General features: G+C 42.2%; 1 protein-coding gene across 3 annotated transcripts; it reads right to left on the minus strand.

The window, feature by feature from the left end:
• Positions 1–62: 62 nt before the first annotated feature.
• Positions 63–25,205, minus strand: serpinf2b (serpin peptidase inhibitor, clade F (alpha-2 antiplasmin, pigment epithelium derived factor), member 2b). 3 transcript variants are annotated; one of them, XM_061878128.1, is made up of 10 exons: positions 25,005–25,205; positions 24,470–24,539; positions 24,343–24,413; positions 24,186–24,260; positions 23,842–24,106; positions 18,998–19,141; positions 18,690–18,878; positions 16,091–16,237; positions 546–746; positions 63–486 (listed from the first exon to the last, which is right to left on the minus strand). In XM_061878128.1, exons 3-10 carry the CDS (start codon positions 24,394–24,396, stop codon positions 146–148), a joined length of 1,416 nt encoding a protein of 471 aa, XP_061734112.1. In that variant the 5' UTR covers positions 24,397–24,413; positions 24,470–24,539; positions 25,005–25,205; the 3' UTR covers positions 63–145. The 3 variants fall into 3 exon arrangements, with proteins under 3 accessions (XP_061734112.1, XP_061734111.1, XP_061734113.1); XM_061878127.1 differs by lacking the exon at positions 25,005–25,205 and adding an exon at positions 24,751–24,974; XM_061878129.1 differs by lacking the exon at positions 25,005–25,205 and adding an exon at positions 24,600–24,726.
• Positions 25,206–25,257: the final 52 nt, after the last annotated feature.

The following is a 25,257-nucleotide window of genomic DNA, read 5'->3' on the forward strand; positions in this document are numbered from 1 at the left end:
TCACAAAAGGTGTTAGAACAAAGTTTACACAGCCTAAAGTGGAAGATGAAATAAACGAAGCATTTCTTTGACACATTTTAATCAACCCCAATGGCTGTGTACACTTGTTCTGTGCAATCAAATGTTCTGCTGTGCATGAGGGTCCCTACTTGGGGGGACCCATTTCACTCTTATCACCTGGCAAGCCCCCTTTCTCTTTCCTTCCCGGTTCCTCCCTCTGCAAGATGGGGGCTCCGGGATTGGGGTTGTTGATGACGCCCATGAAGACCGGTACCTTGGCCTTATGGTCCACCAGGGCAAAGAGGAAGGGGTGGTTCAGGTAGAAAACCGGCTGGGACGCCCGGGAGGTGACGATGATGGTGGCGGCGGCCGCCTGCGCCCCCTCCTCGCTGAGCTCCATGTTGCATTTGTGGAGAACGCTGGACACCAGCAGCGGGCCGTCCGCGATGTCGGCCAAGTTGGGATTGGCGAACATCTGCCCCAGGCCTGGCGCAGAGCAGCCGGTAAGGGAACATGGCTGGCGGTCAAACATGCTCGTTGCTTACCCAGTTTGGTGAGAACCTCCTGCAGCCCTTGAGAGTACTCCAGCTTGAATTTGGGGAATTTGACATGAACCACTTTTTCTTTGGGCAGACGGTCATAGAGGCTGGAAATGTTCAGCTTGGCGGCCAGCGAGGACACGTTGACCTGGCCGGACATGGGCATGACCACCAGGAAGCTCATCCCCTTCACGAATGGGAAGCTGGCTACCTGCACGGGGAGGACAAAAACATGTGAAGATGACAGACGGACAGACGGGAGGTGAGGTGATGTTTGCTGTGGTGTTTAAAACACTGCAGCAACATCCATCCATCCATCATCTTCCGCTTATCCGAGGTCGGGTCGCGGGGGCAGCAGCCTAAGCAGGGAAGCCCAGACTTCCCTATCTCCAGCCACTTCGTCTAGCTCAGTGGTTCCCAAAGTGGGCGGTGGAAAGATCTGGGGGCGCGGTAAGGAAGAAGGGGGCGGTAGGGGGGCGGCAGTCTGAAGTCGAAGTCAGAAGTTCGAACGTTTGTTTGACGATTTGTACACAACACGTGCAGCAGGACGAGTCAGTGGACGACGCATCAGGGTCCGGTTACCACACGCCACTCTGGCCCAGTCAGATCCGACAGCATAGACTACAAAAGCAAAAGCTCAGGTTTGTAATTTCAAGCTTGTAATGTTCAGAATTTTATCTTATAATAAAAACCGCATTCTGGCGGTCAACATCATCTTGAGTTCAAGTCAACATGAAATCGGGGACTCGCCAGAACGCGCCATGTTGTGTTGTGTTGAGCTGGTTAGGGTGGTGCATTCACTGATATATATTGTTACGAATGTATATGACTTTGTACCTGTGTGTGCATGTGTTTGTGTGTGTGTGTGTGTGTGTGCATATATGCGTGTTCGCGCGTGTCATTGTGTGGGTGGCGAGGGTGGCGTGCCTTAGATCATGTCCGTCACCATTTTCTGTGAGTAAATGGAAGAAAATTAATACGTGAGAGGGTAAATTGCTTTTCATACCTTCAATGTTGTCATTTTTGTCTTTAAGTAGGCCTATTTATGAAAAAGGTGTTTGTTTCCATATGTGTCTGTGGGGGGGGGGGGGGGGGGGGGGGGGGGGGGCGCTAGGAATTCACTGGGGAGCCAAGGGGGCGCCAGCTTGCAAAAGTTTGGGAACCATTGGTCTAGCTCTTCCCGGGGGATCTCGAGGCGTTCCCAGGCCAGCCGGGAGACATAGTCTTCCCAACGTGTCCTGGGTCTTCCCCGTGGCCTCCTACCGGTTGGACGTGCCCTAAACACCTCCCTAGGGAGTATAGGTGTTCGCGTGGCATCCTGACCTCATCTGGCTCCTCTCGATGTGAAGGAGCAGCGGCTTTACTTTGAGTTCCTCCCGGATGGCAGAGCTTCTCACCCTATCTCTAAGGGAGAGCCCCAATGTCATTTCCGTGATCTTATCCTTTCGGTCATGACCCAAAGCTCATGACCATAGGTGAGGATGGGAACGTAGATCGACCGGTAAATTGAGAGCTTCGCCTTCCGGCTCAGCTCCTTCTTCACCACAACGGATCGGTACAATGTCCGCATTACTGAAGACGCCGCCTGTCGATCTCACGATCCACTCTTCCCCCACTCGTGAACAAGACTCCCAGGTACTTGAACTCCTCCAGTTGGGGCAGCAACAATCACTAAGAAAAGACATCCTTCTGTCTACTGCGCACAATTGTGAATGGAAGAATATAAAAGTATCGTTATGTTGTTGCCTGTGCATTTGGTTATTTGACTTTTGTACAAACAAGTTGATGCATGACTTGCTTTGAAATGGTAAGTCAAGGAGACAAGCAGATATTTACTATTTGTTGTGAGTTTTTACAAACTAAGATACAGTATACAATAATTAGGGGTGCTAAAAAATGTTTTTATCACATTCGAATCCCGATTTTTTTAGTAATTAAAAAATAAATAAAATAAATAAATATTATATATATATATATATATATATATATATAGATATATATATATATCTATATATATGTATATATATATAATAAAATAATATAGTATGTAATAACAAATCTGGATTCGAATATAATAAGCACCCTTAATTATTTTATACTGTATGCTAGTTTGTAAAAATTAATAATAAATACTAAATATCTGCTTGTCACCTTGACAAAAAATAAATAAATAAATAAAATAATACAAAAACAAATATTTATATATATACACATATATATATGAATGTATATATATATGTATATATATATATATTTTTTTTAATTTTATTATTATTATATTTTTTTTGACAAATTAATAAAAAATTCAACAATTTTTCGGGTCATGTCTATGCTTACTAAGTGCATGCATGTCTCATACGTCAGCAACCAAAATGAGGTTTTGTTAGCTGTAAGCTGTTTTGTTAAGGTGTTATTATTATTATTATACACACAAACTATTATAGCGTGTATAATAATTAGGGGGTGCTAAACATTTTTTTTCACATTGGAATGCTGATTTTTTTTTTACTAATTTTGAAAAATAAATATATATATATATATATAATAAAATAATATAGTATGTAATAATACATCTGGATTCGAATGTAATAAGCACCCTTAATTATTTTATACTGTATGCTAGTTTGTAAAAGTTAATAATAAATACTAAATATATGCTTGTCACCTTGACAAAAAATAAATAAATAAATAAAATAATACAAAAACAAATATATATATATATACACATATATATATGAATGTATATATATATGTGTATATATATACGTGAATGTGTATATATATTTATTTTTTATTTTATTATTATTATTATTTTTTGACAAATTAATAAAAAATTAAACAATTTTTCGGGTCATGTCTATGCTTACTAAGTGCATGCATGTCTCATACGTCAGCAACCAAAATGAGGTTTTGTTAGCTGTAAGCTGTTTTGTTAAGGTGTTATTATTATTATACACACAAACTATCATACCGTATATAATAATTAGGGGGTGCTAAACATTTTTAATCACATTGGAATGCTGATTTTTTTTTTAGTAATTTGGAAAAATAAATATACATATATATATATATATATATATATATATATATATATATATATATATATATATATATATATATATATATATATTTTGTAACTCTTTTTTTTTAATGAATAATAATAAACAAAAACATTTTTTAGGTCATATCTATGCTTACTAAGTGCATGCATGTCTCATACGTCAGCAACCAAAATTTGATTTTGTTAGCTGTAAGCTGTTTTGTTAAGGTGTTATTATTATTATTATTATAGCAAATAATAGATCGCATAAATGAGATGGAATGGAGAATGGTGTTGAATGGAGTATCCATTAAGAATCAAATCCTCACTCCAAGAATGGGAACTAAATGGCGAAGTGCCCAAAGATTCACATTAATAACAACTGATTATTTGTGAATATATCAACGTTTAAAACAAATGGAATTTCCTGTCTTACATACATTTTTTTCTGTCAAAATGTTAACAATGTAAGAAAGATGAAGTATGCACAGGCCACATTAAATGACGTGTCGGGCCAACTCTGGCCCCCGGGCCTTGAGTTTGACACAAGTGACTTATAACCTTATTTTATATTTAAGATGCCTAAAATTTTTTAGCAAACATTTAGTAAAATTGCTTTGAAATGGTAAGTCAAGGTGACAAGTAGATATTTACTATTTATTGTTATTTTTTACAAACTATCATACGGTATATAATAATAAGGGTGCAAAAAAAAAAAGTTATTTTTTTTAAATCACATTCGAATCCCATTTTTCTTTAGTAATTTAATTTTTTTTAATTAATATTAATATTTTTTGATGAATTGATAAAAAATAATTTTTAGGCCATTTTTTAAATCACATTCTAATCCTGATTTAGTTTTTTGTAGTTAAAAAAAAGAAATATATATATATTTTTAATCTGTTTATTTTTTGGGATGAATTAATAAAAATAAAACAATTTTTTTAGGCCACGTCTATGCTTACTAAGTGCATGCATGTGTCATACGTCAGCAACCAAAATTAGGTTTTGTAAGCTGTTTTGTTAAGGTGTTATTATTATTATAGCAAATAGTAGATTGCATAAGTCAGTTAGAATGGACAATGGTGTTGAATGGAGTATCCATTAAGAATCAAATCCTCACCCAAAGAATGGGAACTAAATGGCGAAGTTCCCAAATATTCACATTAATAACAACTGAATATTTGTGAATATATCAACGTTTAAAACAAATGGAATTTCCTGTCTTACATACATTTTTTTCTGTCATAATGTAAACCAGGGGTGCCCACACTTTTTCTGCAGGCGAGCTACTTTTCAATTGACCAACTCGAGGGGATATGAGTGACAGGCGACAACAATTGTGTGTGATGTGTGAGTGACAGGCGACAACAATTGTGTGTGATGTGTGAGTGACAGGCGACAACAATTGTGTGTGATGTGTGAGTGACAGGCGACAACAATTGTGTGTGATGTGTGAGTGACAGGCGACAACAATTGTGTGTGATGTGTGAGTGAAAGGCGACAACAATTGTGTGTGATGTGTGAGTGACAGGCGACAACAATTGTGTGTGATGTGTGAGTGACAGGCGACAACAATTGTGTGTGATGTGTGAGTGACAGGCGACAACAATTGTGTGTGATGTGTGAGTGACAGGCGACAACAATTGTGTGTGATGTGTGAGTGACAGGCGACAACAATTGTGTGTGATGTGTGAGTGACAGGCGACAACAATTGTGTGTGATGTGTGAGTGACAGGCGACAACAATTGTGTGTGATGTGTGAGTGACAGGCGACAACAATTGTGTGTGATGTGTGAGTGACGGGTGAAAACAATTGTGTGTGATGTGTGAGTGAAAGGCGACAACAATTGTGTGTGATGTGTGAGTGACAGGCGACAACAATTGTGTGTGATGTGCGAGTGACAGGCGACAACAATTGTGTGTGATGTGTGAGTGACAGGCGACAACAATTGTGTGTGATGTGTGAGTGACGGGCGAAAACAATTGTGTGTGATGTGTGAGTGACAGGCGACAACAATTGTGTGTGATGTGTGAGTGACAGGCGACAACAATTGTGTGTGATGTGCGAGTGACAGGCGACAACAATTGTGTGTGATGTGTGAGTGACAGGCGACAACAATTGTGTGTGATGTGTGAGTGACGGGCGAAAACAATTGTGTGTGATGTGTGAGTGACAGGTGACAACAATTGTGTGTGATGTGTGAGTGACGGGCGAAAACAATTGTGTGTGATGTGTGAGTGAAAGGCGACAACAATTGTGTGTGATGTGTGAGTGACAGGCGACAACAATTGTGTGTGATGTGCGAGTGACAGGCGACAACAATTGTGTGTGATGTGTGAGTGACAGGCGACAACAATTGTGTGTGATGTGTGAGTGACAGGCGACAACAATTGTGTGTGATGTGTGAGTGACAGGCGACATCAATTGTGTGTGATGTGTGAGTGACAGGCGACATCAATTGTGTGTGATGTGTGAGTGACAGGCGACAACAATTGTGTGTGATGTGCGAGTGACAGGCGACAACAATTGTGTGTGATGTGTGAGTGACAGGCGACAACAAATATGTGTGATGTGTGAGTGACAGGCAACAACAAATGTGTGTGATGTGTGAGTGACAGGCGACAACAAATGTGTGTGATGTGTGAGTGACAGGCGACAACAAATGTGCGTGATGTGTGAGTGACAGGCGACAACAAATATGTGTGATGTGTGAGTGACAGGCAACAACAAATGTGTGTGATGTGTGAGTGACAGGCGACAACAAATGTGCGTGATGCGTGAGTGACAGGCGACAACAAATGTGTGTGGTGTGTGAGTGACAGGCGACAACAAATGTGTGTGATGTGTGAGTGACAGGCGACAACAATTGTGTGTGATGTGCGAGTGACAGGCGACAACAATTGTGTGTGATGTGTGAGTGACGGGCGACAACAATTGTGGGTGATGTGTGAGTGACGGGCGAAAACAATTGTGTGTGATGTGTGAGTGACAGGCGACAACAATTGTGTGTGATGTGTGAGTGACAGGCGACAACAATTGTGTGTGATGTGTGAGTGACAGGCGACAACAATTGTGTGTGATGTGTGAGTGACAGGCGACAACAATTGTGTGTGATGTGTGAGTGACAGGCGACAACAATTGTGTGTGATGTGTGAGTGACAGGCGACAACAATTGTGTGTGATGTGTGAGTGACGGGCGAAAACAATTGTGTGTGATGTGTGAGTGACAGGCGACAACAATTGTGTGTGATGTGTGAGTGACAGGCGACAACAATTGTGTGTGATGTGCGAGTGACAGGCGACAACAATTGTGTGTGATGTGTGAGTGACAGGCGACAACAATTGTGTGTGATGTGTGAGTGACAGGCGACAACAATTGTGTGTGATGTGTGAGTGACGGGCGAAAACAATTGCGTGTGATGTGTGAGTGACAGGCGACAACAATTGTGTGTGATGTGTGAGTGACAGGCGACAACAATTGTGTGTGATGTGCGAGTGACAGGCGACAACAATTGTGTGTGATGTGTGAGTGACAGGCGACAACAATTGTGTGTGATGTGTGAGTGACGGGCGACAACAATTGTGTGTGATGTGTGAGTGACAGTCGACAACAATTGTGTGTGATGTGTGAGTGACAGGCGACAACAATTGTGTGTGATGTGTGAGTGACAGGCGACAACAATTGTGTGTGATGTGTGAGTGACAGGCGACAACAATTGTGTGTGACGTGTGAGTGACAGGCGACACCAATTGTGAGTGACAGGCGACAACAAATGTGTGTGATGTGTGAGTGACAGGCGACAACAATCGTGTGTGATGGGTGAGTGACAGGCGACAACAATTGTGTGTGATGGGTGAGTGACAGGCGACAACAATTGTGTGTGATGTGTGAGTGACAGGCGACAACAATTGTGTGTGATGTGTGAGTGACAGGCGACAACAATTGTGTGTGATGTGTGAGTGACAGGCGACAACAATTGTTTGTGATGTGTGAGTGACAGGCGACAACAATCGTGTGTGATGTGTGAGTGACAGGCGACAACAATTGTGCGTGATGTGTGAGTGACGGGCGACAACAATCGTGTGTGATGTGTGAGTGACAGGCGACAACAATCGTGTGTGATGGGTGAGTGACAGGCGACAACAAATGTGTGTGATGTGTGAGTGACAGGCGACAACAATAGTGTGTGATGTGTGAGTGACAGGCAACAACAATTGTGTGTTATGTGTTAGCGACAGGCAACAACAATTGTGTGTGATGTGTGAGCGACAGGCGACAACAATTGTGTGTGACGTGTGAGCGACAGGCGACAACAATTGTGTGTGATGTGTGAATGACAGGCGACAATTGTGTGTGATGTGTGAGTGACAGGCGACAACAATTGTGTGTGATGTGTGAGTGACAGGCGACAACAATTGTGTGTGATGTGTGGGTGACAGGCGACAACAATTGTGTGTGATGTGTGAGTGACAGGCGACAACAATTGTGTGTGATGTGCGAGTGACAGGCGACAACAATTGTGTGTGACGTGTGAGTGACAGGCGACAACAATCGTGTGTGATGTGTGAGTGACAGGCGACAACAATTGTGTGTGATGTGTGAGTGACAGGCGACAACAATCGTGTGTGAGTGACAAGCAACAACAATTGTGTGTGATGTGTGAGTGTCAGGCGACAACAAGTGTGCGTGATGTGTGAGTGACGGGCGACAAAAATTGTGTGTGATGTGTGAGTGACAAGCAACAACAATTGTGTGCGATGTGTGAGTGACGGGCGACAACAATTGTGTGTGATGTGTGAGTGACGGGCGACAACAATTGTGTGTGATGTGCGAGTGACGGGCGACAACAATTGTGTGTGATGTGTGAGTGACAGGCGACAACAAATGTGTGTGATGTGTGAGTGACAGGCGACAACAATTGTGTGTGATGTGTGAGTGACAGGCGACAACAATCGTGTGTGATGTGTGAGTGACAAGCAACAACAATTGTGTGTGATGTGTGAGTGACAGGCGACAACAATTGTGTGTGATGTGCGAGTGACAGGCGACAACAATTGTGTGTGACGTGTGAGTGACAGGCGACAACAATTGTGTGTGATGTGTGAGTGAGTGACAGGCGACAACAATTGTGTGTGACGTGTGAGTGACAGGCGACAACAATTGTGTGTGATGTGTGAATGACAGGCGACAACAATTGTGTGTGATGTGTGAGTGACAGGCGACAACAATTGTGTGTGATGTGCGAGTGACAGGCGACAGCAATTGTGTGTGATGTGTGAATGACAGGCGACAACAATTGTGTGTGATGTGTGAGTGACAGGCGACAACAATTGTGTGTGATGTGTGAGTGACAGGCGACAACAATTGTGTGTGATGTGTGAGTGACAGGCGACAACAAATGTGTGTGATGTGCGAGTGACAGGCGACAACAATTGTGTGTGACGTGTGAGTGACAGGCGACAACAATTGTGTGTGATGTGTGAGTGACAGGCGACAACAAATGTGTGTGACGTGTGAGTGACAGGCGACAACAATTGTGTGTGATGTGTGGGTGACAGGCGACAACAATTGTGTGTGATGTGTGAGTGACAGGCGACAACAATTGTGTGTGATGTGCGAGTGACAGGCGACAACAATTGTGTGTGACGTGTGAGTGACAGGCGACAACAATCGTGTGTGATGTGTGAGTGACAGGCGACAACAATTGTGTGTGATGTGTGAGTGACAGGCGACAACAATCGTGTGTGATGTGTGAGTGACAAGCAACAACAATTGTGTGTGATGTGTGAGTGTCAGGCGACAACAAGTGTGCGTGATGTGTGAGTGACGGGCGACAACAATTGTGTGTGATGTGTGAGTGACAAGCAACAACAATTGTGTGCGATGTGTGAGTGACGGGCGACAACAGTTGTGTGTGATGTGTGAGTGACGGGCGACAACAATTGTGTGTGATGCGCGAGTGACGGGCGACAACAATTGTGTGTGATGTGTGAGTGACAGGCGACAACAAATGTGTGTGATGTGTGAGTGACAGGCGACAACAATTGTGTGTGATGTGTGAGTGACAGGCGACAACAATCGTGTGTGATGTGTGAGTGACAAGCAACAAAAATTGTGTGTGATGTGTGAGTGACAGGCGACAACAATTGTGTGTGATGTGCGAGTGACAGGCGACAACAATTGTGTGTGACGTGTGAGTGACAGGCGACAACAATTGTGTGTGATGTGTGAGTGAGTGACAGGCGACAACAATTGTGTGTGACGTGTGAGTGACGGGCGACAACAATTGTGTGTGATGTGTGAGTGACAGGCGACAACAATTGTGTGTGAGGTGTGAGTGACAGGCGACAACAATTGTGTGTGATGTGTGAGTGACAGGCGACAACAATTGTGTGTGACGTGTGAGTGACAGGCGACAACAATTGTGTGTGATGTGTGAGTGACAGGCGACAACAATTGTGTGTGATGTGTGAGTGACAGGCGACAACAATTGTGTGTGATGTGTGGGTGACAGGTGACAACAATTGTGTGTGATGTGTGAGTGACAGGCGACAACAATTGTGTGTGATGTGCGAGTGACAGGCGACAACAATTGTGTGTGACGTGTGAGTGACAGGCGACAACAATCGTGTGTGATGTGTGAGTGACAGGTGACAACAATTGTGTGTGATGTGTGAGTGACAGGCGACAACAATCGTGTGTGATGTGTGAGTGACAAGCAACAACAATTGTGTGTGATGTGTGAGTGACAGGCGACAACAATTGTGTGTGATGTGCGAGTGACAGGCGACAACAATTGTGTGTGACGTGTGAGTGACAGGCGACAACAATTGTGTGTGATGTGTGAGTGAGTGACAGGCGACAACAATTGTGTGTGACGTGTGAGTGACAGGCGACAACAATTGTGTGTGATGTGTGAATGACAGGCGACAACAATTGTGTGTGATGTGTGAGTGACAGGCGACAACAATTGTGTGTGATGTGTGAGTGACAGGCGACAACAAATGTGTGTGACGTGTGAGTGACAGGCGACAACAATTGTGTGTGATGTGTGGGTGACAGGCGACAACAATTGTGTGTGATGTGTGAGTGACAGGCGACAACAATTGTGTGTGATGTGCGAGTGACAGGCGACAACAATTGTGTGTGACGTGTGAGTGACAGGCGACAACAATCGTGTGTGATGTGTGAGTGACAGGCGACAACAATTGTGTGTGATGTGTGAGTGACAGGCGACAACAATCGTGTGTGATGTGTGAGTGACAAGCAACAACAATTGTGTGTGATGTGTGAGTGTCAGGCGACAACAAGTGTGCGTGATGTGTGAGTGACAAGCAACAACAATTGTGTGTGATGTGTGAGTGACAGGCGACAACAATTGTGTGTGATGTGCGAGTGACAGGCGACAACAATTGTGTGTGACGTGTGAGTGACAGGCGACAACAATTGTGTGTGATGTGTGAGTGAGTGACAGGCGACAACAATTGTGTGTGACGTGTGAGTGACAGGCGACAACAATTGTGTGTGATGTGTGAATGACAGGCGACAACAATTGTGTGTGATGTGTGAGTGACAGGCGACAACAATTGTGTGTGATGTGTGAGTGACAGGCGACAACAAATGTGTGTGACGTGTGAGTGACAGGCGACAACAATTGTGTGTGATGTGTGGGTGACAGGCGACAACAATTGTGTGTGATGTGTGAGTGACAGGCGACAACAATTGTGTGTGATGTGCGAGTGACAGGCGACAACAATTGTGTGTGACGTGTGAGTGACAGGCGACAACAATCGTGTGTGATGTGTGAGTGACAGGCGACAACAATTGTGTGTGATGTGTGAGTGACAGGCGACAACAATCGTGTGTGATGTATGAGTGACAAGCAACAACAATTGTGTGTGATGTGTGAGTGTCAGGCGACAACAAGTGTGCGTGATGTGTGAGTGACGGGCGACAACAATTGTGTGTGATGAGTGAGTGACAAGCAACAACAATTGTGTGCGATGTGTGAGTGACGGGCGACAACAATTGTGTGTGATGTGCGAGTGACGGGCGACAACAATTGTGTGTGATGTGTGAGTGACAGGCGACAACAAATGTGTGTGATGTGTGAGTGACAGGCGACAACAATTGTGTGTGATGTGTGAGTGACAGGCGACAACAATCGTGTGTGATGTGTGAGTGACAAGCAACAACAATTGTGTGTGATGTGTGAGTGACAGGCGACAACAATTGTGTGTGATGTGCGAGTGACAGGCGACAACAATTGTGTGTGACGTGTGAGTGACAGGCGACAACAATTGTGTGTGATGTGTGAGTGAGTGACAGGCGACAACAATTGTGTGTGACGTGTGAGTGACGGGCGACAACAATTGTGTGTGATGTGTGAGTGACAGGCGACAACAATTGTGTGTGAGGTGTGAGTGACAGGCGACAACAATTGTGTGTGATGTGTGAGTGACAGGCGACAACAATTGTGTGTGACGTGTGAGTGACAGGCGACAACAATTGTGTGTGACGTGTGAGTGACAGGCGACAACAATCGTGTGTGATGTGTGAGTGACAGGCGACAACAATTGTGTGTGATGTGTGAGTGACAGGCGACAACAATCGTGTGTGATGTGTGAGTGACAAGCAACAACAATTGTGTGTGATGTGTGAGTGTCAGGCGACAACAAGTGTGCGTGATGTGTGAGTGACAAGCAACAACAATTGTGTGTGATGTGTGAGTGACAGGCGACAACAATTGTGTGTGATGTGCGAGTGACAGGCGACAACAATTGTGTGTGACGTGTGAGTGACAGGCGACAACAATTGTGTGTGATGTGTGAGTGAGTGACAGGCGACAACAATTGTGTGTGACGTGTGAGTGACAGGCGACAACAATTGTGTGTGATGTGTGAATGACAGGCGACAACAATTGTGTGTGATGTGTGAGTGACAGGCGACAACAATTGTGTGTGATGTGTGAGTGACAGGCGACAACAAATGTGTGTGACGTGTGAGTGACAGGCGACAACAATTGTGTGTGATGTGTGGGTGACAGGCGACAACAATTGTGTGTGATGTGTGAGTGACAGGCGACAACAATTGTGTGTGATGTGCGAGTGACAGGCGACAACAATTGTGTGTGACGTGTGAGTGACAGGCGACAACAATCGTGTGTGATGTGTGAGTGACAGGCGACAACAATTGTGTGTGATGTGTGAGTGACAGGCGACAACAATCGTGTGTGATGTGTGAGTGACAAGCAACAACAATTGTGTGTGATGTGTGAGTGTCAGGCGACAACAAGTGTGCGTGATGTGTGAGTGACAAGCAACAACAATTGTGTGTGATGTGTGAGTGACAGGCGACAACAATTGTGTGTGATGTGCGAGTGACAGGCGACAACAATTGTGTGTGACGTGTGAGTGACAGGCGACAACAATTGTGTGTGATGTGTGAGTGAGTGACAGGCGACAACAATTGTGTGTGACGTGTGAGTGACGGGCGACAACAATTGTGTGTGATGTGTGAGTGACAGGCGACAACAATTGTGTGTGAGGTGTGAGTGACAGGCGACAACAATCGTGTGTGATGTGTGAGTGACAGGCGACAACAATTGTGTGTGATGTGTGAGTGACAGGCGACAACAATCGTGTGTGATGTGTGAGTGACAAGCAACAACAATTGTGTGTGATGTGTGAGTGTCAGGCGACAACAAGTGTGCGTGATGTGTGAGTGACAAGCAACAACAATTGTGTGTGATGTGTGAGTGACAGGCGACAACAATTGTGTGTGATGTGCGAGTGACAGGCGACAACAATTGTGTGTGACGTGTGAGTGACAGGCGACAACAATTGTGTGTGATGTGTGAGTGAGTGACAGGCGACAACAATTGTGTGTGACGTGTGAGTGACAGGCGACAACAATTGTGTGTGATGTGTGAATGACAGGCGACAACAATTGTGTGTGATGTGTGAGTGACAGGCGACAACAATTGTGTGTGACGTGTGAGTGACAGGCGACAACAAATGTGTGTGACGTGTGAGTGACAGGCGACAACAATTGTGTGTGATGTGTGGGTGACAGGCGACAACAATTGTGTGTGATGTGTGAGTGACAGGCGACAACAATTGTGTGTGATGTGTGAGTGACAGGCGACAACAATTGTGTGTGATGTGTGAGTGACAGGCGACAACAATTGTGTGTGATGTGCGAGTGACAGGCGACAACAATTGTGTGTGACGTGTGAGTGACAGGCGACAACAATCGTGTGTGATGTGTGAGTGACAGGCGACAACAATTGTGTGTGATGTGTGAGTGACAGGCGACAACAATCGTGTGTGATGTGTGAGTGACAAGCAACAACAATTGTGTGTGATGTGTGAGTGTCAGGCGACAACAAGTGTGCGTGATGTGTGAGTGACGGGCGACAACAATTGTGTGTGATGAGTGAGTGACAAGCAACAACAATTGTGTGCGATGTGTGAGTGACGGGCGACAACAATTGTGTGTGATGTGCGAGTGACGGGCGACAACAATTGTGTGTGATGTGTGAGTGACAGGCGACAACAAATGTGTGTGATGTGTGAGTGACAGGCGACAACAATTGTGTGTGATGTGTGAGTGACAGGCGACAACAATCGTGTGTGATGTGTGAGTGACAAGCAACAACAATTGTGTGTGATGTGTGAGTGACAGGCGACAACAATTGTGTGTGATGTGCGAGTGACAGGCGACAACAATTGTGTGTGACGTGTGAGTGACAGGCGACAACAATTGTGTGTGATGTGTGAGTGAGTGACAGGCGACAACAATTGTGTGTGACGTGTGAGTGACGGGCGACAACAATTGTGTGTGATGTGTGAGTGACAGGCGACAACAATTGTGTGTGAGGTGTGAGTGACAGGCGACAACAATTGTGTGTGATGTGTGAGTGACAGGCGACAACAATTGTGTGTGACGTGTGAGTGACAGGCGACAACAATTGTGTGTGATGTGTGAGTGACAGGCGACAACAATTGTGTGTGACGTGTGTCCACATATGCGGTTCTCTTTTTAATTTTTGTGCAAATATTAGTTCATTTGGAATTTGATGCCTGCATCATGTTTCATGAAAGCTGGCACGAGTGGCAAAAAAGAGTGAGAAAGTTGAGGAATGCTCATCAAATACTTATTTGGAACATCCCACAGGTGAACAGGCTAATTGGGAACAGGTGGGTGCCATGATTGGCTATAAAAACAGCTTCCCCAAAAATGCTCACTCATTCAGAAACAAGGACGGGGCAAGCGTCAACACTTTGTCAACAAATGCCTGAGCAAATTGTTTAAGAACAACATTTCTCAAGCAGCTTTTGCAAGGAATTTAGGGATTTCACCATCGACGCTCCGTAATATCATCAAAAGGTTAAAAGAATCTGGAGAAATCACTGCACATAAGCGGCAAGGCCGAAAACCAACATTGAATGCCCGTGGCCTTGGACCCCTCAGGCGGTACTGCATCAAAAAGCAACATCAGTGTGTAAAGGATATCACCACATGGGCTCAGGAACACTTCATAAAACCACTGTCAGTAACTACAGTTGGTCGCTACATCTGTATGTGCAAGTTAAAACTCCACTATGCAAAGCCAAAGCCATTTATCAACAACACCCAGAAACGCCGCCGACTTCGCTGGGCCTGAGCACATCTGAGATGGACTGATGCAAAGTGGTCTGTTGAGTCCACGTTTAAAATTGTTTTTGGAAACTGTGGACGTTGTGTCTTGTGGACCAAAGAGGTAAAAAAAAAACATCTGGCTTGTTCTAGGGTGAAAGTGTTCTAGGCATGGTATGGGGGTGTATTAGTGGCCAAGGCATGGGTAACTTACACATCTGTGAAGGCACCATCAATGCTGAAAGGTCCATACAGGTTTTGGAGCAACATATGTTGTTATCATGGGCGCCCCTGCTTATTTCAGCAAGATAATGCCATTGAAAATGTGTGGTGCAATACAAAGGCTAAAATATGAGGCAGGAGACTGTTGAGTTTTCCTTGCCCTTATGTGTGTTTTTCCGAGGATGTCGTAGTGGTTTGTGCAGTCCTTTGAGACATTTGTGATTTGGGGCTATATAAATGAACATTGATTGATTGATTGATTGATGTTGAACAACTTAAGCTGTACATCAAGCAAGAATGGGAAAGATTTCCACTTAAAAAATGTGTCTCCTCAGTTCCCAAACCTTTACCAAGTGTTGTTAAAAGGAAAGGCCATGTAACACACTGGTAAAAATGCCTTTTTTGCAATGTGTTGCTGCCATTAACTTCAAAATTAATGATTATTTGCAAAAAACATCAACGTTTGTCAGTGTGAAGATGAAATATCTTGTCTTTGCAGTCTATTCAATTGAATATAAGTTGAAAAGGATTTGTTGTATTCTCTTTTTATTTAGCATTTACACAAGGTGACAACTTGACTGCTTTTGTAACATGGTCATGTTACAAAAGCAGTAACAAACCCCTTAAATGCCATGAAAGGTGACCTACCTGCGACTCCAGCTCGCTGTCAATAAGTAAGCGTAAAGGATGTTTGGTATCTTCCATCATGTCGACTTCAACCATGTGCTTGGCGTCCAGGTAGAAGGCCCCTTTGTTGGTTGAAGCGGGGTCGAAACGAACTTCCCACTCGCCTGCGGACAATAAAGTAACTCAGTTCACGTCCGGGAAGTGAATTATATTTACATAGCGCTTTTTCTCTAGTGACTCCGATTAATACGGAGGGCTACCAGATTGATACACACTTTAAAAAATGCCAGAAATAGCCAATTTGCTCAATTTACCTTTAATAAATAAATATATATATATATATATATATTAGGGGTGGGCAAATGAATGCGTTAATTACGAGTTAACTCATCAATCTATTAACGCCGACAATTATTTTATCGCACATTTGCGTATGTTGTTTACATGCTTTTATTTTGTTAACGCCTTTTCTTAACAAGATGGCGTCGCCCGGCGTCGAGGGGCTCCTGGTAAAGATGGAACATTTGGCAAAAATACCGGACAATTCTGCAAATTTCATGGCTGGCTTACAGCGTGGTCACTCCGGGATCACTTACGACCGCCAGACAATTCTGGATGTGGATGGATCGGGCCGTTTTGGACTGAATGAGACCGGCTAGCTAGCATGGGAATACTTTGCCGTCTACATCCAGCGGCCTGTGAAGCAGCGGAGTATATGTGTTGTCTGTCTATTTATGAATAATGCAGACCAGGAGTGTTGGCTGAGTTCTTAACGTTTGCTTTCAGAGCGTGCATATCACAACATACAAGATGCCGTCATGGCGACACAACCTATACCGGGCTACCGCGCATGCTCCTCACTCCTGTTGCATGCTGGGTAGGGTAGTTCTTTTATTCCCTGGCTCATAACATCACAATATAGTACCATGTATATGATGCCTTCAGTTTATCAAAGCACCAAGCAAACAATCGGAAAATTCCCATCATATCAATTCCTAGATATGGTCATAATTATTTTAAGTGCACTACGCAGAATAAACACAACATTATTAATATTGCTACTACGGATAATTTGATCAAAAATTCCCTAAAACAGCCCACTACCAATAATATAGGTTTTTTAAACATAAGACCCTGATATAAAAAACATGTTTCTGCTGTTACCTCAGAAATTGCCTGTTCAGATGTTATGATTGTGGCTCAGAGATTTGTATGTAGATTATATTTATTTTCCATAACAAACAGGATAACTTAAATACCCTGGCAGTGGCAATAAGCTGAAATGTTTGTATTTACATTTTTGGAGTTGATTTTCATAAAATATGCTATTTAACTGCTACTGTTTAACAAGGACTGATTTAAATTGTGTTTGCACAACAAATGTTTCGGCGCTTTTGTTCATGTGGGAGAATATTCCAATAAAGGTGCACTACACACTACTTTGGAATTCATTATTGGGCTTTGCGTATACAATGCAGTTAATCGCGATTAATCGGAGAAATAGTGCGATTAACTTCGATTAAAATTTTTAATCGTTGCCCAGCCCTAATATATATATATAAATGTGTGTTTCTGTCTGTCATTCCGTCATACATTTTTTTTCCTTTTACGGAAGGTTTTTTTGTAGATAATAAATGATTAAAAAAAACACTTAAAAGAGGAGAAAACAGGAAAATAAAATTTTGAAACATAGTTTATCTTCTATTTCGACTCTTTAAATTCAAATTTCAACCGAAAAAAAGAGGAGAAAAACGAGCTAATTCGAATCTTTTTGAAAAAATTTAAAAAATAATTTATGGAACATCATTAGTGTATTTTTCCTGATTAAGATTCATTTTCGAATTTTGATGACATGTTTTAAATAAGTTAAAATCCAAACTGCATTTTGTTAGAATATATAACAAATTGGACCAAGCTATATTTCTAACAAAGACAAATCCTTATTTCTTCTAGATTTTACAGAACAACATTTTTTAAAGAAATTCAAAAGACTTTAAAATAAGATTTAAATTTGATTCTAAAGATTTTCTAGATTTGACAGAATAATTTTTTGGAATTTTAATCATAAGTTTGAAGAAATATTTCACAAATATTCTTTGTCGAAAAAACAGAAGCTAAAATGAAGAATTAAATTAAAATGTATTTATTATTCTTTGCAATAAAAAAATAGAATTACTTGAACATTGATTTAAAGTTTCAGGAAAAAAGAGGAAGGAATTCAAAAGGTAAAAATGTACATGCGTTTAAAAATCCTAAAATAATTTTTAATGTTGTATTTTTTTCTCTAAAGTTCATTTTTCTGAAAGTTATAAGAAGCAATGAAAAAAATAAATAAATGAATTTATTTAGTCAAGTGAAGACCAACTCTTTAAAATATTCTATTTGAGTTTTGTCTCTCTTCGAATTAAAAATGTCGAGCAAAGCGAGACCAGCTTGCTAGTAAATTAATACAATTTAAAAAAATTGAGGCAGCTCACTGGTAAGTGCTGCTATTTGAGCTATTTTTAGAACAGGCCGGCGGGCGACTCATCTGGTCCTTACGGGCGACCTGGTGTTTGTTAGCCCTGCTGTAGATTGTCCAGGTAATGTGTGAGTCTTGGCTGACTGCTGACTCACCTTTAAAATGCACAGCATTGATGAGCATTAGTAGAAAGTTGGGTGGAAGTTCGGACAGAAAGTTAGTCATCTTTCCGTTGGTGGCGTTCTCCACCCAGTCGTTGACGTCCTTCACATTCTCCAAAAGTGCCGGTTCTGAGTCGTACAACCGCTTGGATTCATTGATGAAGTCTTCCTTTGGCTTGAACCCTAGAAGCAGAAAGAAGTACGTGTATGACTGAGCCAAAAGCCACAATCGTTCCACAGCAACAGCAAGACGTGAAAACACAGGGAGTTTTTTTTTTTTTTTTTTTTTTTTTTTTAAGGACCTTGACGCAAGAAGATGCGAGTGGCAATTTTCAGGTCGCTGTTTCGAAGCTGCGCTAAGATGTGATTTAGAGAATGGTGGTAGCAGGTGAGAGTGTTGTCATGGAGATGGTGCATGAGCAGCTCCTCCGTCTCATTGACTGCACCTGGAAAAGAAAGACAGGTAAATACAATCATCAGACTAAACTTTGGATTAAAAATCCTGCCTTCACAAAAATGTTGTTAATTATTACCAAGAACATCTGCATGGAACATTGTTGCTTCATGTAAAAGATGAAAATAGGTAGCGACTCCAGATGTCCGATAAATGTTTTAGAATGTAATATCGGAAATTATCGGTATCGGTTTCAAAAAGTTAAATGTATGACTTTTTAAAATGCCGCTGTAAGGAGTGCTACACGGACAAGAAGTACAGAGCGCCAATAAACCTAACCTTTGCGTGTCGGACCAATCCCATAATATCTACAGTAGGGGTGCCCACACTTTTTCTGCAGAAGAGCTACTTTTCAATTGACCAACTAGAGGGGATCTACCTCATTTACATATATCATTTATATTTATTTATTTATGAAAGAGACATTTTTGTAAACAAGTTAAATGTGTTTAATGATAATACAAGCATGTGTAACACATATAGATGTCTTTCTTTCACAAAGACAAGAATATAAGTTGGTGTATTACCTGATTTTGATGACTTGCATTGATTGGAATCAGACAGTAATGATGAGAACGCCCACATTTTCAAATGGAGGAGAAAAAAAGTTGTCCTTTCTGTACAATACCACATGAAAGTGGTTGGTTTTTGGCATCTAATTCATCCAGCTTCCATACACTTTACGAGAAAAACATTGCCAGCAAATTCCGTAGCTTGCTTGATTGACATTCACGGCACCCAAGGGTCTTGTGAGATGACGCTGGCTGTTGCCAGTTCATTATTATGGAAAAATGACAGAGAGGAAGGCGAGAAACACTTTTTATTTCAACAGACTTTCGCGCCGTCCCTTCCGTCAAAACTCTAAAGGCCGACTGCACATTTCCTATCTTCACAATAAAAGCCCTGCTTCATGCTGCCTGCGCTAACAAAATAAGAGTCGGAAAGCTGGCGTGCACAAGTGATGTGCACGCCAGCTTTCTGAGGGATCGCTTGTGCACGCCAGTTTTCCGAGACTCTGTATTTAGTTAGCGCAGGCAGCATGAAACAGGGCTTTTATTGTGAAGATAGGAAATGTGCAGTCGGCCTTTAGAGTTTTGACGGAAGGTACGGCGCGAGAGTCTGTTGAAATAAAAAGTGTTTCTCGCCTTCCTCTCGGTCATATTTTCATAATAATGATCTTGCAGCAGCCAGCGTCATCTCACAAGACCCTCCGGTACCGTGAATGTCATTTAAGTGACGTCTTGGTGAAGATTGATGATCACTAATTTTTAGGTCTATTTTTTTTAAAAGCCTGGCTGGAGATCGACTGACACACCCCCCGCGGTCGACTGGTAGCTCGCGATCGACGTAATGGGCACCCCTGATCTACAGCTTCTCACACACACAAGTGAATGCAAGGCATACTTGGTCGACAGTCATACACGTCACACTGAGGATGGCCGTATAAACAAGTTTAACACTGTTACAAATATGCGCCACACTGTGAACCCACACCAAACAAGAATGACAAACACATTTCGGTAGAACATCCGCACCGTAACACAACACAACAAATAGCCAGAACAACTTGCAGTACTAATTCCTTCGGGACGCTACAATATACACCCACGCACCCCACCAAGCCCGCCCACCTCAACGTCCCAAATTCCAAGCTGCTGTTTTGAGGTATGATTAAAAAAAATAATGCACTTTGTGTCTTTAATAATAAATATGGCAGTGCCATATTTCCCATAACTTGAGTTGATTTATTTTGGGAAAACCTTGTTACATTGTTTAATACATCCAGCGGGGCATCACAACAAAATGAAGCATCATCCATCCATTTCTACCGCTTAATAATGTGTTCATTCCACCACTGTATATATCGGTATCGGTTGGTATCAGAATCGGTAATTAAGAGTTGGACAATATCGGAAAATTGGATATCAGCAAAAAGAAGCCATTATCGGATCACTCCAAAGCAATATTAGTGCAAATCGGGATAAATGTGCTGATTTAGAAAATGTTTTCACTTCTTTATTTTTTTAGGATTTCTCACATTATGTGATACAATAGCAACACACCAGAGGGTGTGTGTAGAACAGTGTGTCTCAACCTTGTCTGCGTTGAAAAAAATGCGGAGGCACACCACCAGTAGAAATCATTAAAAAACAAAACTCAGTTGACATTAAAAAGTCGTTGTCGCAATTGTTGGACATGACTTTAAAGGAAAACCAAGCATGTCTCAGTATAGCTCTTGTCTCAAGGTAGATGTACTGTATCAATATAGCTCTTGTCTCAAGGTAGATGTACTGTATCAATATAGCTCTTGTCTCAAAGTAGATGTACTGTATCAATATAGGTCTTGTCTCAAAGTAGATGTACTGTATCAATATAGGTCTTGTCTCAAAGTAGAAGTATTGTATCAATATAGGTCTTGTCTCAAAGTCGATGTACTGTATCAATATAGGTCTTGTCTCAAAGTAGATGTACTGTATCAATATAGGTCTTGTCTCAAAGTAGATTTACTGTATCAATATAGGTCTTGTCTCAAAGTAGATGTACTGTATCAATATAGGTCTTGTCTCAAAGTAGATGTACTGTATCAATATAGGTCTTGTCTCAAAGTAGATGTACTGTATCAATATAGGTCTTGTCTCAAAGTAGATGTACTGTATCAATATAGGTCTTGTCTCAAAGTAGATGTACTGTATCAATATAGGTCTTGTCTCAAAGTAGATGTACTGTATCAATATAGGTCTTGTCTCAAAGTAGATGTACTGTATCAATATAGGTCTTGTCTCAAAGTAGATGTACTGTATCAATATAGGTCTTGTCTCAAAGTACAAACCCCATTTCCATAAGAGTTGGGAAATTGTGTTAGATGTAAATATAAACAGAATACAATAATTTGAAAAATAATTTTCAACCCATATTCAGTTGAATATGCTACAAAGACAACATATTTGCAAATAAACATTAACTTTAGAATTTGATGCCAGCAACACGTGACAAAGAAGTTGGGAAAGGTGGCAATAAATACTGATAAAGTTGAGAAATTCTCATCAAACACTTATATGGAACATCCCACAGGTGTGCAGGCTAATTGGGAACAGGTGGGTGCCATGATTGGCTATAAAAGCAGCTTCCATGAAATGCTAAGTAATTCACAAACAAGGATGGGGTGAGGGTCACCAATTTGTAAGCAAATTGTCGAACACTTTTAGAACAACATTTCTCAACAAGCTATTGCAAGGAATTTAGGGATTTTACCATCTATGGTCCATAAAATCATCAAAAGGTTCAGAGAATCTGGAGAAATCACTGCACGTAAGCGATGATATTATGGACCGTTGATCCCCCAGGTGGTACTGCATCAAAAACTGACATCAGTGTGTAAAGGATATCACCACATGGGCTCAGGAACACTTCATAAAACCACTGTCAGTAACTACAGTTGGTCGCTACATCTGTGAGTACAAGTTAAAACTCTGCTATGCAAAGCTAAACCCATTTATCAACAACACCCTGAAACGCCGCCAGCTTCGCTGGGCCCGAGCTCATCTAAGATGGTCTGATGCAAAGTGGAAAAGGTGTTCCGTGGTTTGACGAGTCCACATTTCAAATTATACGTGGAAACAGAGGACGTGGTGTCCTCCAGAACAAAGAGAAAAATAACCATCCGGATTGTTATAGGCGCAAAGTTGAAAAGCCAGCATGTGTGATGGTATGGGCGTGCATTAGTGCCCAAGGCATGGGTAACTTACACATCTGTGAAGGGACCATTAATGCTGAAAGGTACATACAGGTTTTGGAGCAACATATGTTGTCATTGTCTTGCTTATTTCAGCAAGACAATGCCAAGCCACATGTTACAACAGGGTGGCTTCGTAGTAAAAGAGTGCGGGTACTTTCCTGGCCCGCCTGCAGTCCAGACCTGTCTCCCATGGAAAATGTGTGGTGCATTATGAAGCGTAAAATATGACAGCAGAGACCCCGGACTGTTGAACGACTGAAGCTCTACATAAAACAAGAATGGGAAAGAATTCCACTTTCAAAGCTTCAACAATTAGTTTCCTCAGTTCCCAAACATTTATTGAGTGTTGTTAAAAGAAAAGGTGATGTAACACAGTGGTGAACATGCCCTTTCCCAACTACTTTGGCACATGTTGCAGCCATGAAATTCTGCGTGATTATTTTTTGCAACAAAAAATAAAGTTTATGAGTTTGAACATCAAATATGTTATCTTTGTAGCATATTCAACTGAATATGGGTTGAAAATGATTTGCAAATCATTTTCTGTTTATATTTACATCTAACACAATTTCCCAACTCATATGGAAACGGGGTTTGTACTTCGTTTTAGCAATCAAGAATATTTCAGTTGTTTTTATCCTTCTTTGTGGGGACATTGTTGATTGTCATGTCATGTTCGGATGTACTTTGTCTTTGCTCCACAGTAAGTCTTTGCTGTCATCCAGCATTGTGTTTTTGTTTACTTTGTAGCCAGTTCAGTTTTAGTTTGGTTCTGCATAGCCTTCCCTAAGCTTCAATGCCTTTTCTTAGGGGCACTCACCTTTTGTTTATTTACTAGTATGAAGATTCTACGGCCTTGGGTGAGTTCTAATTGAGCAAACGATTCACTGTTCATCATGGCGAGAAGCTACAAATATTACAAAGATGTTACGAGGCATCAGCTGCCAGGAGCATACCTAGAGCCAGTTGGGAGAGTGCTAAAGAGATGCTCAAAGGCGATATGATGACATTGGGCTGCTCCGGCGTGGTGTTCAGATGCCGCAGCAGTTGGAGGCCCAGTTTCTGGATGGAGGCCGCAATGGCCTTCCTGGATTCCGGGCTGCGGCTGATGCTCGCGCAACCTTCGTCCTCCTCCTCCGAGTCTTCCTCGGCCGGGGTCGTCATCAATAAAGGTGGACTTGTGGTACTTGTGACGTCTGACTGCGGTGTGGTTTCGTTTTTCTGGAGAGATTTTTAACACGGCTTATTGGGACTGAATAAGCAAATGGAAAACAGAAAAGGGAGGAATATGGCCTCTCACCTCTTTGGGCTGGCTGGGTATTAAAGGAATAAGAGGCACCGATGGGGTTGACACATCTTCTGACACCTGAGCATTCTGTCAAATGTAAAAAAAAAAAGAGAGATGTGGCTTTTATGATAAGGAAATGAGAATTGGAGAGCAGTAAGAGGTGGTTTACAATCACTCCTTGGTTGTAGAGACAGATGAAGAGGAGTGAAAGGCGAAGGTCCATGTCCTAACGTAACGTAGCTGTAAGAAAATATCTCATCACACTATTGTACAGAAATACAATCAATCCAAAATACCTTTGTCGATTCCTAGTTTTTTCTTCAGCTTTAACTTTCTAGTGGTCACCCACGCTCTTTCCTGCCGTGCCTGAAACATTGGAAAAGAAGCCTTTTCTTCTTCTTAAAAAAAAAAAGATTTGGACCTTACCATTTCAGACTAATCCATAAGCCTTTACACCTCCAACCTGAGCAAGGGTAACTAAAAACATGCCTGGCAGATTTTCTCAAGATTCCACAGTACATGTGGTGGCATCAACATTGAGCTCGTAAGGAAATGTAAGTCATTTTTTTTTACTTACCTTTAGTTTCACTTGGTTTTTAAATTAAAAAAAAGCTCGTGTCTTGTCCAAAAAAGGAGCGACAAAGTGACTGCGAATGGCAGAATTCCTCAGAGTAAAAGATTGGCACACGTACAGCAAACAGTTAAAGATCAACTTCTATTGATTGGGGCCTCATTGAAGCCACTATTTGTTTGTAAATGCAGCTGAATATTGGAGCCCAAAAGGCGTGGATAACATTTATAACAACATAAATCTTTTTTTTTTTGTCTTACCGGAAAATATGACAGCTTCATTGCAAAAGTAAATGGAACACGGCCTTAGGTAAATAAACGCATGATGACAGCTTTTAATGTCTGGTGTCGCAAAGATCTGTTCCCTTTTTTTCCCAGAAATGACGGTGGTACTCCATGAATGGAACACACAGGAACACGTCCCCCGGATTAGTTGTGACTAATGTTAATTGTACTTCCAGCATTAAGTGCTATCTTGAACACCAAACAACTGTTGACAGGCTCTTCTGCAAAC

This window comes from Nerophis ophidion, linkage group LG18 (assembly GCF_033978795.1).
Source record: "Nerophis ophidion isolate RoL-2023_Sa linkage group LG18, RoL_Noph_v1.0, whole genome shotgun sequence".
Taxonomy (NCBI): domain Eukaryota; kingdom Metazoa; phylum Chordata; class Actinopteri; order Syngnathiformes; family Syngnathidae; genus Nerophis; species Nerophis ophidion.